Source organism: Bombina bombina, chromosome 1, assembly GCF_027579735.1.
Source record: "Bombina bombina isolate aBomBom1 chromosome 1, aBomBom1.pri, whole genome shotgun sequence".
NCBI classification, from domain to species: Eukaryota; Metazoa; Chordata; class Amphibia; order Anura; family Bombinatoridae; genus Bombina; species Bombina bombina.
The window spans coordinates 1,571,222,476-1,571,243,619 of NC_069499.1; the positions used below are offsets into that span (position 1 = coordinate 1,571,222,476).

The 21,144-nt window shown below is 42.9% G+C and overlaps 1 protein-coding gene across 1 annotated transcript; it reads right to left on the reverse strand.

Moving 5' to 3' along the window:
- On the reverse strand, positions 1-19,615 carry MFSD6L (major facilitator superfamily domain containing 6 like). The gene is made up of 2 exons (XM_053709913.1): positions 19,530-19,615; positions 1-2,023 (listed from the first exon to the last, which is right to left on the reverse strand). The coding sequence occupies exon 2, from the start codon at positions 1,988-1,990 to the stop codon at positions 137-139; it is 1,854 nt and encodes a 617-aa protein (XP_053565888.1). The 5' UTR covers positions 1,991-2,023; positions 19,530-19,615; the 3' UTR covers positions 1-136.
- Between the last annotated feature and the right edge of the window lie 1,529 nt (positions 19,616-21,144).

The window sequence follows — 21,144 nt, forward strand, 5'->3', positions numbered from 1 at the left end:
TGTAATAAAATAAATTTAATCCATTGGAGTGCAGAGATATACACATAACCATCATGTAAACCAATACGCATTTGAGAATCCATACACAAGTGTTCATGGGGTGCCAGGAAGTCCAGTAAAAGTAGTGCATCTTACACTACCATTTCCTATTAAAGTTTTCATCTTTCATAGCCTTGACTAGCCAGTCTCTCTCTGGCTCATCCTCAGAGTCGCTCATGTCACTGTTGTCAGCAGCGAGAAGTCGTGAATAGTTGATTTTTTTCAGTTGTGGCAACCTGGGTTGAATCAGCAAGAACAGAATGATCCAGAGAACCAATGTCAAACAACAAGCTTGGTACAGCACAGAAAGCCCAAACCTGTGGCTGACAAAACCACTGGAAAAGCTTCCTACACTAGAACCAAAGCCGTAGGAAAGGCTGTGAAGAACAAGCTGCAGTGATCTCTCCGTGCCCGGGGTGGCAACATCTTCTGCTTGAGAATTAATGGCCCACCACAAAGCTCCATTACTGAACGCACTCAGAAGCTGAATGGGCAGCACAGACCATGAATTCCATAAAAATGAGTAATAGAGGAGCTGAGCAGCCAGGCAACTTAAACCCAGAGCCACAGTCCATTTGAACGACAAGGCCTTCAGCAGTTTGTTTCTGAAGAGGTAAAGAATCATTTCAGACAAAAGGGCGATAGCTACCGACATGCCCATGTACAGCTCACTGCTTCCTATGTCCTGCATCCTCCAGAAAAGAAAGTTGTTAGCCGTAGAGCCTATAACACCAGTTAGGAAGACTGTGACAGCAATAAGAACAATGCCACCATCGCTCCCAATAAGTCCAAGAGCTTTAATGGTTTTATTGTTGTGTTCGGACTTCTTAGAGGCATGAATTGGGAACAGAGAGCTTAGAAGTAGACTTATTACCATGAAAGTAGAATAACTGAAGAAATGTAGGGAAACTCTGGGGACATCATGATAAATAAAGCAACTGAAATTGTCTATCAACAACACAATTGCACCACAGCCCATGCAAGCTCCAAGGTAGTTCCAGATCCAGAGCTTTCCATGGCGGTCTGTGGCATCCACAAAATCGAGATATTCATAAAGGCTATCATCTGCTGTCCAATCCAGAGGAGCTGCTATTATTTCCCAAATGATCACCGCTCCCAGCACCATCAGGAACACTTTTTGTTCATCAGCAAGGAAATAAACTGGGCTAGAAAGTTTGACATGGGTGTCCCTGACTTTTTTTGCATGAGGTAACTTGGCATGTAAGACATGAATAGAAGATACTGTAGGCTGGGAATCTGTAAGCGGCATTTCACTCCCATCACCACTGAGTGCATGGTCTGCAGAGATGCTGTCCATTCTAGTTGCTGTAGAGAATGTGCTACTAGTTAATGTACTAGAGTTATCCAATATTTTTTTCCTAGAGGAAGAAGGTTTAGACTTGTGAGTTAGATTTATAGATGATGGGTAAGAAACATGAATGGCCTTTTTTGTTGGTTCTGAGTTCTCTGATGTTCTCGGAGGATGTGTTAAATGCATTTCTAAGTAAGAGTCCAAAGGAGTGGTCTGTGAGCTTTCAGGCAGAGAAAAACTTGTGTTATCATGACTTGATAGGGCCATGTCTCCTGAGATTGCTAATCTATTATTCCAAGTTTGACTGACGTTACAGAAGTTGGTAAAAGTGTCTTTGCTCAGGGGTGGAATGAAGACAAATGTTATTCCGGCTCCCACAGACAAAAACAGAGATGTTGTTATGAGAATCCTCCTCCGGATGCCATTGTTGGCCAGGTATGAGCACAAGGGAGCCCATAAAACATAAATAATATATTTAACTCCCATTACAATGCCCACTAGGGGTGCGTTCAGGCCCAGCTGACGAAAATAGATCGTTAGGAATGGCATCACACAGTAATTTCCAGCACTGTGGAAGAAATGGAAGAGGCTGGCAGTTGCCAGGGCTTTGCTGACGTCCAATTGCTTTGCGGAACTCATGGCTTCTGCTGCTTAGCTCTGCTCCAGTGTGACCTTTAAATGACAAAAATATACAGTTAGATATGTGAATGAGGCATAAAACAGTACAACAATGCCAAGATACTTTTCAAATGACATTTATCTTTTGTTGAAAAGCATACCTAGGTAGGCACAGGAGAAGTAAACATAGAAACATAGATATTGACGGCAGATAAGTCATAGGCCCAGCAAGTCTGCCCGATATTACCTAATAGTATAAACACTTACCTAATAATATAAACACTACTGGGAGCTTGCAATTTATTGGTGACTGCAAGCATATGCCTCTTGTCATTGGCTCAATTAATGTTTTCAGCTAACTACCAGTAATGCAATGCTGATCCGGAGGAGATTTTCTAACTTACTCCTGCAAAGGGATTAAGTTCAAGCAATAGTGCAATAATAAAATTATTATCTTTTAGCACATTCATGTCCCTATAATTAAAGAATGGAAAAACATAGGCAGATAATTGTTTTGCATATTTTATTTCCTGCAGCACATGCCCAACGCAAGAAAGAATCAAATTGTAACTGCACCCAGCATTTATAAGACTTGCCCGGTGTTACACAACTGAGTGTTTCCTGGTCTCCTTTTCTGCGGCCAATCAGAGGCAAGATGTAAAAATGCTTTTGCACTGATCTAAGTAAGCAATGACTATGTGGCATGTTTCAAGGTCAGTCAAAACTACTGCAAAAAATATGTAATACTGTTACAAAATGTACAAGGTTTTACAGATCAAGTGCAGGTCAAGGGATACTCCTGGTGGAAGTAATGTCAGTAGCCTCCGTTGCTGTAACCAATAATGAACAAATCTAACAAAAAAGCAGCAAGAAGACAGTCACATTTAGCCATAATCAAGTACGATCAGCCTTGCTGGGTGAGCAAGATAACGTCTGAGATAACGTATCTTAAGGGATACGTTTGATCAGACCATGTTTGTCTTTGTTCTCTTGGTATCTTTTGCTGAAAAGCAGGGAGTAAGCTCAGGAGCGTGCACGTGTCTGGAGCACTATATGGCAGCACTATTTATTGCCATATAGTGCTCTAGATGCCTACCTAGATATCTCTTTAACAAGGAATATCATGAGAATGGAGCAAATTTGATAACAAAAGTAAATTGGATTTTTTTTTAAATTGTATTCTCTGTCTTATTCAAAAAAGAACATTTTTGGATTTCATATCCCTTTAAAGGCACATTCAAGATGCAGAAATGACATTCTTATTCCTTGTCATTTTAGCATAACCAACTCACGCTTATGTGTTTAAGAGATACCCCCTGCTGGTCAGCACGCAACGCTGTACCACACACGTTTAATGTGCTATAAGGGGTTCTAAATGCAGCATCTCATTTAGCTTCTAGATTCTGCTAAAAGCTCATCCGGCCCAGCTTTTTTTTTTTTTACTATTTAGTCACCAGAAGTTACAGCCAATCAGAAGCCATAATGTGGTCTATCAATCACGATGTATGGGCGGCATTATCAATGGTATCCAACAGCCCAATGACTAAGTAGGAGAAGACGAAAAATAGACCAGACCTGGATGGGCAGTCAGGAATTATAAAAATCCTTTGTGAAATTTTTTGAGATGTTTTTTAGTGCAGCCAGCACAGAATTAAAGGCACAGTAAAGTCAAAACTAATCTTTCATGGGGGGTGGAGCCAACCACCATACTGGCCGGTCGCACCTAGCTAGAGCTCCGAGTTCTAGTTAGCCAAAAAGCTAAATTTATCAGATAGATTACTTCAATACTCAGCTATTCCTCACCAGCTGTGATCCCTTATCCTTGGTAGGGTCACAGAATTACCTTTTTGAAGTACCAGCACGTCGACAGAGGAAGTTACTGAATTACTGGCACTACCTTTGCTGCAGGAGGATCAGACCTGCCCCGGGCCGCCTTTCCTGTACCATATGCCCGTAACTCTAACAACCAGTAACCTACTGTGCTGCTCAGCCGCGATTGCAGGGTCTCCGGACTTAGTGGCACTGGAAGTTTGATCGCCCATCCATATCCGGCCTTGATAGAGCTGTACCGCAGCGGAACTCCCCGCATCTACACACACTCCACAGAAGTGGTGCCGGACTGGAGCTCTGAACCGAAGAGGACTACTGCCCTTCCCGGAGCCTGCTCTCCCTCGATACTCTGAGAAGCCGGCAAGGATTCCGAACACCTTAAGACCCCATAGATGAGCAGCTTCCACGTGGCGCCCAGTAAATCTCCTCCCTGTAAGTACTTGCAGCCCGATCGGCAGAGGATTACACTGCCTATTTAATTCTAAGCTACTTACAAACATTAGAGCCTAAGGGGATCTGGAAACTGACTGTGACTTACCTAATTTGAGCTAACATACACTAGCTGGGCGCCGCTCCATGCTGATACTCCGTCCCCACTGAGTGGCGCGAAACCGCCATCTTTAACCTTCAGCAACATAAGCACTGCAGCCTGTCAGCGCGGTCTTCCTTACAGTTGCGCTAAGAGTGTTAGAGGAAACTACAGCACAGGCACTCGCAAAGACTCTTCTCAGTATAGGTACTTATCTCCTAACATAGTACAACTACTATCAGCTTACCAATTTTTTACCAACCTGAACTCTATAAAGGGGCCTGTAAGCTAACAGTGCAGCAACTACTATTTGCCTTTTCACCACCAACAGCTCCCCAGCCGGGATAGTGATTACACTAGGGGTTAAGCAGCTACCCACAACAACTCAGGGGCTCCCAGGCTTACACCACAATATTACCTCCAGGCCATGAATGAAAGTATTCTGCATACCCACCAATTGCAGCATTGGTTCTAGCATAAAGTAAGACTGTTTCACACCAACTGTAGCTGCTTAGGAGCCGCAGTACATCCTGCTTTTCATTCATAACTGAAGCACACTCTCCTGTCCCCTTTCCTGCTGCACTTTGATGTAGCAGGTCATATCCACCACCCTTTTTCCGGCCTGGCCCAGAGGTGGCAATTTCCCTAGGGAAAGTGCCCCTAACTTATTCTGTACACTTCCAGATTTTTCCACGCCAGTGACTTTCTCATTTTCTCTAAGATACACATCTGTTTAAAATGGAATAGGCACGCATAGGCCACTTAAGCCTGTCTACCACACAGTGACCCCTTGCTGTTCTGAAGTGGGGCTGCCCTGCCATACCTGACCTCTAACCTCTCAAAGCCTCCTTCTGCAAAAAACCCAGCCTTGTCTTCCCCTCACCATGTCACAATCAGCCAGAGGGAAGAAAAGCAAACAACCTTTTATACCAAAAAAGACTGTGATGGATCACTTTGGGCCCCCTGGAGGGCTCTCACAAGGTGACATTGAACCCCCAGACTCCCCTGGGTCTGACACTTCGGATCTGACACTGGCGGCTATCCAGAACATCCAACAAGCCTCACCTGAGGCAGTCACTCCCTCATTCATCATGGACTCACTTAAGTCACTACTGGACAAGCATCACGCTTCATTCACTGCCCAAATGGCGGCCTCAACAGCTGAGCTCAAGAAAGAGATCTCTTCAACAAATGAAAGAATTGACACTCTGGAAAGAAAGCAGGAGGATGCCGCTGTGGAACATTCTAACCTGCTTTCTTACACACAACGCCTTGCAGACTACCTAGATGTTGTGGATGACAAAATAGCGGACTTGGAAGATAGATCTCGGAGGAATAACCTCAGGATCCGGGGTATCCCTGAGTCCGTCTCTGCTGGCGATCTACAGCCATACTTAAAAGAACTGTTTCATGTACTAGCTCCCCCCGCCACGGAGACTGAAGCCATGATGGACCGGGCACACCGGTCTCTTAAGCCCAAAGGTCTACCAGATGACCAGCCTAGAGACACAATTGTCCGGCTTCACTACTTCACTTACAAAGAGAGAATCCAAAGAGCTCATTTCCAGAAACCCTCCCTCCCAGAAAAATTTAAAAAACTACAAATTTTTCCTGATCTCTCCGCAAGAACTTTACAGAAAAGAAAAACTTTTACCGAAGTCACATCCATTTTAAGAAAAAACGAGATCAGGTACAGGTGGGGCTACCCCATAAAGCTACTCATCTTCCGGAACAATCAGATGTTTACCATACAGACCCCTAACAGAGGGTATGAACTACTCAAGCACTGGAATCTATATCCCTTACAAAAGGACAAACCGCACACCAGCCAATCCCAGTTGAGAAGCACAGCAGCAGAATGGGGGGGCTCCTCCGCCCCTGAAGACAGACGGAACAACTTAGTTACCTCCGAAGAGGGAGACTGGACTACCCCTACAACACGAAGGCTTGGCCTTCAGAACCAACTTGAGAGCCAGAAATGGCCGACCTTTACGCAGAGACATAGATCTGGATCACCAGCTCCCTAGGAAGTGCATTACAAACCCTAAGATGTAGCTTACTCTTCCTGGACATTTGCTATGTGAAGTTACTTTCTTTTTCCTTTTTTTAGCTCACACAGATAACAGGTGGTCACACAATATTGGGACTCTAGTTGCTGGCATGCTGATTTTGATGACCTTTAGACGATAAGTATCTTTTACTTGTTTTGCTCCTTTACAATATACAGTATTTATGTTCTAGTGATTGCTGTCTACATTTTATTACATAGAGGTCTTATTGCTTACCAATAGTTATCATTGCTTTTTCTCTGGAACACTAAAGTCTCATTCCTACCACAATTAGCTCTCAAACATCCATAGACCCCACACACAACCTTTTCTGCCTCCTAACAAGGTTACACTGATTTGCAGGCACCATGTGCTCAGCGAGGGCCCGGCTGCAGCACACTCCCTACACACAGTTTTCCAGGGACTTAGACAGACACATTAGACAAGTAACCCCTAAGTATGCAACACTTGGAGTACCCTCATAGCACACCCCCTCATTTAGTGTCTTGGTCTCTTAGGTGTTGGTAGCACTCCTCACCCCATTCATTAGAGCGTTACACCACAGCAACACAACCTCAGTTGCCCATTACATACTTAAAGCAACTAGTCTAGCGGATCATACGCCTAGAATAGACCACTCTGATAAATTAATTATTAACAGAACACCTTCCCTTATACATCTGAGTACTTTACCATAGTTCTACATCCTCAGTTACCCAACACACACCCACAACAGCAAGACCAGAAACACACTCGCCTAGAATAGTTCATCAGATGAACTCATTACCCATAATAGGACACCACAATCATATCTCCTCAACTTACTCTGTAAGGTCTACTCCGAGAAATATACCTGATCATCTGTCTCAGTATTGTTGTTTTAAATTGTTTGTTGTTCTGGTTCCTGTTTTATGTATTGCACTGTTGTTTTTTTTATATAAGTAAACTGTAAGCTCTCTAATGTCACTGTCACATAACCCCAAAAGATACACCACCTTTTCATCAGACAGGCTACCAGGCCGTTACTCTACCCACTTCCCTTCAGTCACTCCTAACACTCCGTGGACAAACAGTCGCACGATTGACAATCCCCATTGCCTGATTAGCTTTTAACAGTTCACTACTCTACAGTTGCCAACAACCTCCCCCCCCCCCCTAAAAACAAACTCAAGCCTCCCTTTTTTTTGTTTTCTCTCCCTTCACCTTAATGTGCTTCCCCTATCAGGGAAGACGATTAACGCGGTTTCTCTCGAACATACCGCAATTTCTATTTGCCAAATTATCTGTACTAACATATATTTGACTAAATGTAATATTTTTCTGTACTCTATTGGAAGTTTAAGATCAACCATTCTTTCCTGTCCTCTTTTCTTTTAACACCTCTCTCTCACCCCCTTCTCCTTCTAGTCTTTTAGTGTTTTTTTTTTTTTTTTTTATTCCTTCTTCCCTTCCTTCCCTTTTCCCTCCCTTCTTCCCCTGCTTTTTCATCCCTCACCTCTCTTTAAAACTACTTCGTCATGTCTCTCACCTGCACCTCGCTTAACACTAGAGGGCTCAATTCCCCTAACAAGAGAAGTAGATTAGTTAGTTACTTAACTCGTGCCAAGACCAAAATAGCCTTTCTCCAGGAGACCCATTGGGCAGATGGAGCTCCTATACCCCTTAGATGCAAGCAATACCCGATAATGGAGACAGCCTCATATATGGGGAAATCGAGAGGCGTAGCTATTCTAATACATAAATCTGTTCTCTTTGAAAAAATAGAAACCTTCAAGGACCCAAAGGGCAGATTCCTAATACTGACCTGTAAGATAGACGACACTCCGTATACTCTTGCCAATTACTATGGCCCAAACTCTGGACAAATTGGAGCCTTTAGGAAGTTTTTAAGATTGCTGGCCTCCCACAAAACACAAAACTTACTTCTAGCTGGTGATTTTAACATGTTGCTAGATACAACATTAGATAGACGCTCTCCTAAGCTCAAACCCTGTGACAAACAAACCTCTAGGACCGCAAAGCATTTCCACAATCTCTTGGCCCAACACGCCCTATATGACATCTGGCGTTCCCACCATCCCTCATCAAGAGACTACTCCTTTTTTTCTAAAGTACACAATACCTACACCAGGATCGATTACTTTTTCTGTGAACCGAGACTCCTAGACTCGGTTCAATCAATACATATGCCTGAGTGTACATGGTCTGACCATTCTTCGGTTCAGCTTACCCTAAAAAACCCCAATAGCACTCCCTATCGCTCTTCCTGGGCGCTCCCGGAACACCTCCTTTCTAGTCCAGAACAGGTCGCACTGATCCGGAAAGAGATTTCCGAGTTCCTAAGCATAAACGATAATGGAGCAGTTGACGACTCTTGTTTGTGGGGCACTCTCAAGGCCTTCCTCAGAGGGGTATTCATTAAACTGAATGCAGAACATAAAAAACGGTTGGGTAGTTCGCTTGCCCAACTCCATGTCTCTCTGAGAAACCTGAACGCCTTACACGTAACATCTTTTGACCCGCAAACCCTCACCCAAATTGAAACTATTAAGACACAAATTGCTACCCTAGAATTAAAAAGACAGCAGACTCAGATCCAGAAATTCAAACAAACATTCTACGCCAAAGGAAACAAAGCAGACAGGCTATTGGCCAATAAACTTAAGCAAAAGACTGCAGAAGCCCGCATCCCTTATATTAAGACTCCCCAGGGCATTGTCCGGCTCCCAGCAGACATAGGGAAAGCTTTTGCTTCCTATTATTCTGCATTATATAACCTAGCGAGCTCCCCTACCCAACGCGTCCCGACATCACAACATATTCAGGACTTCCTAGGCACTATCTCTCTGCCGACCTTGACAGAAGCCCAGAGAGACCAGCTTGATGCCCCATTCAGCATTAAAGAAGTACTACAGGCCATCAACTCCCTAAAATCCCACAAAGCCCCAGGACCAGATGGTTTTGGAGCTCTGTTCTATAAAACGTTCAGACTCCAGATCTCTCCACTTCTGACTAGAATCTGCTCTCTAGCCAGACAGTCAGGCACCCTACCAACTGAGTTTTTAGAGGCGACCATAGTGACCATCCCGAAACCGGGAAAAACCCCTAACGTATGTGAACACTTCCGCCCCATCTCATTAATCAATGTTGATGTAAAGCTGATGGCAAAACTTTTGTCTTCTAGACTAAATAAAGTTCTTCCGTCACTATTGGACGGTGATCAAGTTGGCTTTACCCCGGGTCGGGAGGGACCAGACAACACTCGTCGGATCCTCAACATATACTTCGAAGCCAAGCAGCGTAATCTTTCTTGTACGACCCTAGCATTAGACGCCGAAAAGGCTTTCGATAGGGTCAATTGGACTTACCTATTTGAGGTCCTTGATAAATTTGGCTTCCCCCCGGGATTTTGCTCTAGTGTTAGAGCTTTGTACTCAGCCCCCTCGGCCTCGGTTAGAGGTCTAGGATTCCGTTCCCCGACCTTTCCGATCACCAACGGGACGCGCCAAGGTTGCCCCCTCTCACCGCTACTCTTCGCTCTAATCATGGAACCATTGGCGGAGGCGATCAGAGGCAGTCCTGATGTCAAGGGAGTAGAACTAGAGAATACCTTGCAAAAAACTGCTTTATTCGCGGACGACCTAACCATATTTCTTAGCGACCCTCTCCATTCCCTCCCTGCCCTTTTCAGGTTACTAGATTGGTTTGGACAGATTAGCTATTACAAGCTTAACTTCAATAAGACGGAGGCATACTCCATTAACGTGTCAGATCCTGATTTTACAGAACTTCAACAACGGCACCCTTTTAATTGGTCCCGGCAGAGGATCAAACATCTGGGGGTTTATCTCTCCTCGAGCATCACCACCATTATAGAGTCCAATTTTAACCCCCTTCTCCAACAGTTCCAATCTTGTACTGACAAGTGGAGTGTCCCATGCATCTCCTGGCTGGGACGTATTGCTGCATTTAAGATGCTCCTGCTCCCTAAGCTCACATACCTGTTCCGTTCACTCCCCATCCCTGTCCCTAAATGTCTGATTAGCAAATTTCAACAGATCTGCAATAAGTATATTTGGAAAAATAAGCATCCTAGGGTTGCTACCAGAATACTTCAGCAACCGCTCTTGTCCGGGGGCGCGGGCGCCCCCAACATAACATATTACCATGAAGCTTCAAGACTTTCTCAAGTCCTAGCATGGAAGACCACTGACAGCAAAAATAAATGGCAAGAGCTAGAACAAGCAATGCTCCCTAGCCCTCTTACCTTGCAAGACCTTATTTGGCTACCCAAGCATGTTAGGTCGCTCTTCAAAATCCATAATACAATAATCTCACACGCCCTTCGAATATGGGATAGACTGCGCTCGCTACCTCAAATAGCCCCACACCCCTCTCCTGTACACTCTCTAACAGGCCTGCTAGCGGCCCTTAGAGACTCCCACCCCCATCTCTGGCAGGAACATGGAATCCACCGTATAGCGGACCTGTTTTCCAACGGCCAATTCATTACGTCCGCACAATTTACCAATAATTACAATCCCCCCCAACTTCTACTATTTGAGTTCTGGAGGCTCAGAAGTCTATTAAAATCCTGGGGATTTTTAAGCCAACCCCCCAGACCACCCACCATGTGGGAAAAAAGATGGACCAACAGCGTTAGGATTCCCAGATCGCTATCGGTCTCCTACAAAGATCTGATGAACTCTCCCCTATTCTACAGGTCAGCTTACACCTTGGCCTGGGAAAAGGCTTTTCACTTTCGTACGGAACAGGACGAGTGGGCCCGAGCAGTGACCCTAACCAAACAAGCACTTCACTGTGTTACTCTACTAGAGTTATATCTTAAAATTTGCACACAGTGGCATCTCACCCCGCTCAGGTTATATAAAATTTCCCAGACTAACTCCCCACTATGCTGGAGGCAATGTGGGATGGTGGGATCGCCGGCCCATATTTGGTGGGAATGTCCGAAGTTAACTACCTTCTGGCAAGATATATCACACAAATGTAGAAATCTAATCCCCCACTTACACAACTCTCCGCAAACAGCCTTATTACATTTAAACCTAAACACAGCCACGCCCACAGAGGCCTTACTCTCCGTTTATATACTTATCTCAGCCAAACTAGCTATAGCGAGACTCTGGAGACAGCAAGCTCCACCTTCATGGGGAGAAGTGGTCAAAACCATGTCCTACTTGGAGACAATGGAGGGTCCAATCTTTACCCAACGTAACAAAGTTTTTTTGCATTCAGAAATCTGGGCAAGGTGGAAGCTCCTGAACTAATTCTACCACAGGATGGCTAACGAGAACAATAGCTGTAGGTCCCACACACCAACTAACTCCTTCCCCTTCCCCCTCCTTTACCCACTCACCTCCCCACCACCCCCTCTTCTTTCCCCCTTTTTTTTTTTTTTTTTTCTTCTTTCCCTCTCTCCTTTTCTTTTTCTCTCTAACTACTTTCTGGTTGGTCTCACTTGACAGATTGTTCAGTTTTAAGATGGATATTAATATTTGCATTATTTTCAACAATTTAGACTGCTCTTTAGTCTATTTTCATATGCCTGTATTTCTACACTTTATTTTGTTCTATATTGAGACAAAAAAAAAAAAAAAAAAGAGGTTATGTTCATTTCTTATTTGATTGGATTATCCTGTGATGAAACAGAATAGACCTTATGTGTTTTCCTTTTTATGTGCATAATGTGTTGTGTTCATGCATATTTCGATGTATCACAGTTGTACTGTAATGTGAAACTAACCTCAATAAAAAAAAAAAAAAAAAAAAAAAAAAAAAAAACTAATCTTTCATAATTCAGTTTGTATAATGTTCAAGAAAACAAAGCAAATTTCATAACAGAAGTAAACTATTTGAATCATGGATCTTTCATTTTGACTTTACTGTGCTTTTAAGGAAATAGAATAAATGTATGCAAAAAACTAAATATTCTAATATTTTAATGTGTTAATGTGTCTGTGCATATAAATATGTGTTTAAATAATGCAAGTTAAATACAATGACAAGATGCATGTCTCTCTCTCTCTATCTGTGTGTTGGAAGTTTAATTTATAATTTGTTTTCTACATGTGTGAGCTGAAATCTCTATTAACTGGCCCGTTACTAACATGACGGGTTACCCATAATACATATTTAAACAGCAAATATACAGAGAGTTGACAAACACGTCACTTTTCAGAAAATGTCTAAATAAGGGTGTGAACATGTATACCTAACATCAGGACACGACTTCCTGGTCTGATAAAGTGACGTTATACCTTGCTGTGTTGTAGATCAAGGTTTATTTCAAAATACTGACGTGTATTTACCTAGAAAAAACACGCAGGCTCTATTCAAGTCACCAGGTTCTTAGACTCTGGTTTCACTAATTGTTAACAACCTAAAATAATCTGCTTATATAACAAGTTAAAAAAACACAAACATTAAATGTCCTTAATTAAAGAGGAGGATTTTAGAATAGGAATTTGGGAAACATTTTAAAGATTAAAAAATAAATAAAATAAAACATAACTATTGGCTTCCAAACAGGATCCAGACAATCATTTATTAAAATTTTAACATAAAATCTACATTACATTAATGCAAAACTTTGTGAATTTTATTTTGCAATAAAAGGAGTAAATATTTGACATATTGAGGAAAAGAAATGTATCTGCTAAAAACAAACTGCAGGAAATTATTTTTATTAGCAAAACTAAACAGACAACAATATGATATACCCAGAAATGATCAACTGGTTGTGTATAAATGTGTAGATACTATAGGGTGTCTGAATATAGTAAAACTTCAGGGATACGCAGTTTTACAAAACTTTGCTATTTAGAAGCTGTTTAAAAAGATTTTTTTACCTTATGCCCAGCTAAGTGTTCTTCTTGGAGCAATGGCAGCCCCTGATTGGTGGGCTTATTTTGTGAAAAAGCTTGCCTGTCAATCAAGCCTATTCACTACACCAATTGGATAATGCATATGCCCCCCCAAGATCAGTTTGGTAGTGGTGTAAAAGGTGTTTATCCACAACTTGATTAAAAACAAATATGTCTTTTTTATGTCCTATTGTCCCTGAAACCTTTGGAATGCAAGGAACTGGAAAAAGGAGACTCCCCCTCTCTTAGGAGGGTATTAAAACGTATTAATCATTTAAAAACTATGAATGAGAATGTTTTCCATTCTAAATAACATTTTGAGTTGTTCTTTATGATTTGGAAACCCTGGGATGGATATTAGTTCCTCATGAGCCTAAAAACCATTAGGGCTTAACCCTTTAGCTCATGACTAAGTATGAAGAGATTGGCGGCTGCTTGAGGGAGACATTTTTTCTCTCTTTCCCCCTTGAGAAGCAATGGATTCATAATCAGCTAGTTGTGTGTATAAGTCTAGTTTAGCTACGTGGGTTTAGTGCCTGTGTTGTTATAAAATATGTTTTTGTTTATTCTTTAACATATCTGCATAATGGAAATATAAGATGCTATTGATGTTCTACAGAGATCTCAGAACTGAAATGCCTTATCTCGATGATACCAATGTATCATGTGCATTGTCAATAAAAAACAAAAACATTCAATAAAAATAAATAAATGTTAAAACTTTTCTTCAAATATGCAGCTCCTTAAAGGGTCAGTAAAGTCAAAATTAAAGTGATTCAGAGCAGCAATTGTAAACAACTTCTACAACTCCTGTTATCAATTCTGTTTCGCTCTCTTGGTATCTTTATTTGAAAAAGCGAGAATGAAAGCTAAGGAGCCGGCCCATCTTTGGTTCAGCACCTGGGTACAGCTTGCTGATTGGTGACTAAATTTACACACCAACCGGCAAGCATTATCCAGTGTGCTTAACTACAAATGGGACGGCGACTAGGCTTTACAATCCTGCTTTTTCAAATAAAGATACCAAGAGAACGAAGAAAAAATATTAGGAGTAAATTAGAAAGTTGTTACTCTATCTGAATCATGAAAGTTTAATTTTGACTAGACTATTCCTTTAAAGAGGAGACAATTTATAGTGAAATGTCCCTTTAAAATTTGGGTTCAGTATCTCTTTAAGACATGTGCACACGCCTGAGCTCACCTAGGCTTGCTTTTTAATCAAGGATACCAAGAGAACTAAGCAAAATTGAAAATAGAAGTAATTTGGAACGTTGTTTAAAATGTCTGCTCTATCCAATCAATTTAAGTTTCATTTTGACATTACTGTCCCTTTAAATAAAGGATTTACAAAAGGATTTCTTAACCTACCAAGGGTTACACATGAATACAAGTAACAAATACACACTATTGCCTATTGAAAAGGGCTAATAATAATAATAATAATAATAATCTGTAGGGGACATTTAACCCCTTGCATGTGAGAAAGGGCTACAAGCAATCCCTTCTAGCAGCCTTTGGGTTATTAAACCAATCCCTTGCTGGCTGACAGGTGAGAGCACTGGTCTAGACTGGTTAAGCGAGTCTGAGGTCCTATCGCAAAGGGTAATAAATTCTCAAAATGTTTGAAATGAGGAAGCGTTCTTCAGAGAAAATATTGACAGCTGTGTGGCATTATAAAGTAGCCGGGTCGGGGTAGTGTAATATTTTGTATTATATCATTTTCTACTATTCAAAGCACCAATTGCATAATTTAACATACATGTAATGATAATTAGTGAAATAAAAATGTAACATTGTTAACATTAGCTCATTTCAGCTTAAAGGGCCACTGTAAGTAAATATTTTCTATGCCTGTTACTAACTAACTACCCCAAATACGCTTTTTATCAATAGCATTTCATTAACATATCTCTACCGTATATCAGAAACCTTGTCTGCAAATTTAATTGTTTTCCAAACCCACTCCATGGGTATCCTTTGCTCTGTACCAATCCGCTTACAATACCTAGGTTTTAAAATGGCGCTTTAAACACAAAGTTATTGGTTTAAGTATTTTGAACACGCAGTGCGGAAAATAGTTGGCAGGATAACGTGACATCATCGGCGAATAAAAGATATAACATTTAGAACGTTTTGAAACTTCGTTTTGGAGAAAATATAGGTCAGTAGGTTTTAATTAATATTTATTAACTTTAATATGTTAGTTGTTTAGCTTAAAAATTATAACAGAAAGTAATCCTTTAAAGCCGACTCAGCCGTGAAATTCAACTGCGCAAGTGCAGTTTGCTACGCTATTTGTGTAGCTGAAACAGTGAATCAGCTTTACCGTAGCGATTCACTGTCTAAAACAGCAAGTTGGCTTCAAGTTACCATCAGCAAAACTTCCAATATATCACACGGACTGTGTGCAGTTCTCATCTGAAGTGCCATAGCCATATTCCTTCTATAAAGGAATGTTACGGACAATATTGTTGACAACGAGGAAAGTCCATGTTGGCGCCCTTTCTGACACCCAACGAGTTAACCCTATAACCCAAACACTAACCTTATTTTAGATAAAAGGAACATGAAACCCAATTTTTTTTCTTTCACGATTGAGATAGAGAATACAATTTTAAACAAATTGATTTTATTTATATTATCAAAATGGCTTCATTTTTAAGTATCCTTTGTAGAAGGAGCAGCAATGCACTGCTGGGAGCATGCTGAATACACTGGGAGAGCCAATGACAAGAGACATTTGTGCAGCCACCAATCAGCTGCTTGCTCCCAGTAGTGCATTGTCCCTTCTAAGCCAACTATATATTCTTTTCAACAAAAGATTAAATAGAAAAGTTGTTTAAAATTGTATGCTCTGCCTGAATTATGAAAGGAAAATGTTGGGTTTCCCATAAAAAGCATTCTTGCATATGGGTTGCCACCTTTTCGGAAAAAAATAAAATAAAAAAAATATACTCGCCATGCGGATTAAAATTAATTTGCATAAATCAGGAGCAAAAGCTGCTAAGACTGATTTTAAATGATCTTTTGTTAATAATTAAATTCCAATATACCTAGAAGTTTCACCATAATACCATCTTTATTTTCTTTGACCTTAAAAATACCGACCGTGGGCTAGATTCCATTGCGGTGGTAAAGTTTGGAAACTGGTGGTAACATTTTCCGTAGACTTTATTGGAGATAAATATTTTTACCAACAGTTTCCAAACTTTACCACATCAATGTAAACTAGGCCCCTGTTGGTAAAATACCAGCTGGGTGATTGGCAACTCTAGCTGCTGTCCTCCCCATAAATACTGCACTTTGATCTGGCAGAATGCATAGTACATGATCAGACCTCAGATCTGACCCCTGTACAGCACTGGTCAGTTATATACCCATCCCAGACCTCAGGTCAAACCTACAGCTCTGTAGCGCATGGGTCCCATGATCAAGTCTCAGACTGGATCTCATCAGTAAAGTGTCAGTATTTTTAAGCACATTATGCTGGAAGCCCAGTTGAAATACTGGAATGGTCAGTTAAATGCCAGATACCTGTTAACCCTATCCTCGCACTAGGATGTCATAGTAAGCAAGAGTATGACAACGTTTCCATCTCCCAGCAAAATCACAGGACACAATGTTGTTGTTGGGCAGTGTCTGAAGTGGGGGCAAAGGGAAATAACCCTCAACATCTACTTGTGAGCCACCATGTACAACAAACAGCCCTCCCCTGCTGCACATTCTGCTCCTGATATTATTAGGAGGATTTTTATGTTTGGGGTATTTATTATTATGAAAACAAAAAATCCCTGCAGATGCCCCTATTTTGTTATTCTTCTGCCCCCAAACAATCCCTGCATATGCCCCTGGGCAAGTATTCAAAAGTGCTCTCTGGTAGCGATTGGATTAATAAACAAATAGCCTTTAGCTCGGGACAGTGGTCAGTGCCCCAAAAACTGCTAAACTTCATATTGAAGCCAAAGTGATCTGTAGCTTGCTTGAGGAAGGAAGATGGGTCAGCACATTGGCAGAATTAGGATCAGAACAGGGGCGGAATGAGAAGATGGGTCAGCACAGGGGTGAAATAAGGGGTAGATGGGTCAGCACAGGGGCGGAATGAAGGGGAGATGGGTCAGCACAGGGGCGGAATGAAGGGGAATGACCCATCTTACCTTCATTCCGCCCCTGTGCTGACCCATCTACCCCTTATTTCACCCCTGTGCTGACCCATCTTCTCATTCCGCCCCTGTTCTGATCCTAATTCTGCCAATGTGCTGACCCATCTTCCTTCCTTCAAGCAAGCTACAGATCACTTTGGCTTCAATATGAAGTTTAGCAGTTTTTGGGGCGCTGACCACTGTCCCGAGCTAAAGGCTTTTTGTTTATTAATCCAATCGCTACCAGAGAGCACTTTGGAATACTGTGCTGACCCTTCATACCGCCCCTGTGCTGACCCTTCATTCTGCCCCTGTGCTGACCCATCTCCCCCTCATTCTGCCCCTGTGCTGACCCATCTCCCCCTCATTCTGCCCCTGTGCTGACCCATCTCCCCCTCATTCTGCCCCTGTGCCGACCCATCTCCCCCTCATTCTGCCCCTGTGCCGACCCATCTCCCCCTCATTCTGCCCCTGTGCCGACCCATCTCCCCCTTTATTCTGCCCCTGTGCTGACCCTTCATTCTGCCCCTGTGCTGACCCATCTCCCCCTCATTCTGCCCCTGTGCTGACCCATCTCCCCCTCATTCTGCCCCTGTGCCGACCCATCTCCCCCTCATTCTGCCCCTGTGCCGACCCATCTCCCCCTCATTCTGCCCCTGTGCCGACCCATCTCCCCCTCATTCTGCCCCTGTGCCGACCCATCTCCCCCTTTATTCTGCCCCTGTGCTGACCCATCTTCCCCAGAATAATGGGGAAGATGGGTCAGCACAGGGGCAGAATGAGGGGGAGATGGGTCGGCACAGGGGCAGAATGAGGGGAACATTAGTCAGCAAAGGGGCAGTATGAGGGGAACATTAGTCAGCAAAGGGGCAGAATGAGGGGAACATGGGTAAGCACAGGGTCAGAATAAGGGGGTGATTAGTCAGCACAGCTGCAGAATGAGGGGAGCCAGGGCAGAATGAGGAGAAGATGGGTCAGCACAGGGGCAGAATGAGGGAAACAGTCAGCACTGGGGCAGAATGAGGGGGACATTAGTCAGCACAGGGGCAGAATGAGGGAAACAGTCAGCACTGGGGCAGAATGAGGGGAACATTAGTCAGCACTGGGGCAGCAGAATGAGGGGAACATTAGTCAGCACTGGGGCAGAATGAGGGGAACATTAGTCAGCACTGGGGCAGAATGAGGGGAACATTAGTCAGCACTGGGGCAGAATGAGGGGAACATTAGTCAGCACTGGGGCAGAATGAGGGGAACATTAGTCAGCACTGGGGCAGAATGAGGGAAACATTAGTCAGCACTGGGGCAGAATGAGGGGAACATTAGTCAGCACTGGGGCAGAATGAGGGGAACATTAGTCAGCACTGGGGCAGAATGAGGGGAAACATTAGTCAGCACTGGGGCAGAATGAGGGGAACATTAGTCAGCACTGGGGCAGAATGAGGGGAACATTAGTAAGCACTGGGGCAGAATGAGGGAAACAGTCAGCACTGGGGCAGAATGAGGGGAACATTAGTCAGCACTGGGGCAGAATGAGGGGAACATTAGTCAGCACTGGGGCAGAATGAGGGGAACATTAGTCAGCACTGGGGCAGAATGAGGGAAACATTAGTCAGCAAAGGGGCAGAATGAGGGGAACATTAGTCAGCACTGGGGCAGAATGAGGGGAACATTAGTCAGCAAAGGGGCAGAATGAGGGGAACATTAGTCAGCAAAGGGGCAGAATGAGGGGGAGATGGGTCAGCACTGGGGCAGAATGAGGGGAACATTAGTAAGCACTGGGGCAGAATGAGGGGAACATTAGTAAGCACAGGGGCGGAATAAGGGGGTGATTGGTCAGCACAGCTGCAGAATGAGGGGAGCCAGGGGCAGAATGAGGGGGAGATGGGTCAGCACTGGGGCAGAATGAGGGGAACATTAGTCAGCACTGGGGCAGAATGAGGGGAACATGGGTAAGCACAGGGCGGAATAAGGGGGTGATTGGTCAGCACAGATGCAGAATGAGGGGAGCCAGGTGGAGATGGGTCAGTACAGGGCGGACTGATCAGAACCAGAGCTCCAGAACTGATCAGCTAAAACAGTATAAGACACACTGTCCCTTTAAGGTGTCCGGGAACATCACACACTCACCTGCCCTAAGTACCACAAGGGCTGCCCCCGGCCCTGAGTCATGCGCGGCTCCCCATCCTCGTTATCACCTCCGTATTCCGGCTGCACCTGCTGCGTGTCCATGCCCCGCCCATCCACTGCAGCCCCAGATGAAAACCACGCCCACGTCCTACAGCCTAACGGAAAGTCCCGCCCAGTAAATCACCTGCCCACTCCCTTCTCTGGAGTTGCTAGGATACTGCAAGCTATAGATTGGCGACTGCAGGATCATAGACAGCGCACCTAACCAAACAATGCGATGGGAGGATTCAGTCGTCTAGCGCCACCATCAGGAGACAGAAATAAGTGCACTACCTACATAAGCTTCTTGTAATAATGTAGTTTGGCACAGGGACACCAAATCCAAATCCAATGTGGTTTTTATTTCACAGACACAGCAGCAATATTAACCAACTTTCTAATTTAATTATATTATCACATTTTATACATTCTCTTGGTATCTTTTGTTGAAAAGCGGGGAGGTAAGCTCAGGAGCGTGCATGTGTCTAGCACTATATGGCAGCAGTTTGGTGAATATGTGCCAGTCTGCAGTTTGTTACAGATTCATTTATGCCAACCTACAGTTTGTAACAGATTATGTGCCAGTCTGCAGTTTGTTACTGATTAATATATACCAACCTACAGTTTATAACAGATGAATATGTGCCAGTCTGCAGTTTGTTACTGATTAATATATACCAACATACAGTTTGTAACAGATGAATATGTGCCAGTCTGCAGTTTGTTACTGATTAATATATGCCAACATACAGTTTGTAATAGAGGGATATGTGCCAGTCTGCAGTTTGTTACTGATTAATATATGCCAACCTACAGTTTGTAACAGATGAATATGTGCCAGTCTGCAGTTTGTTACTGATTAATATATGCCAACCTACAGTTTGTAACAGATGAATATGTGCCAGTCTGCAGTTTGTTACTGATTAATATATGCCACCCTACAGTTTGTAACAGAGGAATATGTGCCAGTCTATAGTTTGTTACTGATTAATATATGCCAACCTACAGTTTATAACAGAGGAATATGTGCACGTCTGCAGTTTGTTACTGATTAATATATGCCACCCTACAGTTTATAACAGAGGGATATGTGCCAGTCTGCAGTTTGTTATTGATTAATATATGCCAACCTACAGTTTGTAAGAGAGGAATATGTGCCAGTCTGCAGTTTGTTACTGATTAATATATGCCACCCTACAGTTTGTAACAGATGAATATGTGCCAGTCTGCAATGTGTTACTGATTAATATATACCCCTATAGCAGGAGCGTGGTCTAGGTTTCGATAGCAGCGATACTTGCTCCATTCAAGGAGGAAAGGCAGAAAACACATACCGGTAAGAAATACATTGAATTCATCAGACACAGATGTGTCAGAAGACCCGGTAAGCCCGTCCTTATACATTTATTGAACTATTCCTATTACAGCCAAGTTTACCTATAAGAGAAAAAACCAAGAGACATTACAAAAATAAGTGAATTACATTATTACAACTTATTTATGAAGAGAGACATTGTTACTTTTTGATCGAAAATAGTAACATCGAGAGAAAATAAAGCCACTAAAACTGCGGCAA

Bases quoted from the DNA above. Each gene is read 5' to 3' on its own strand.
- MFSD6L (XM_053709913.1), bottom strand. From the start codon at position 1,990: ATGAGTTCCGCAAAGCAATTGGACGTCAGCAAAGCCCTGGCAACTGCC.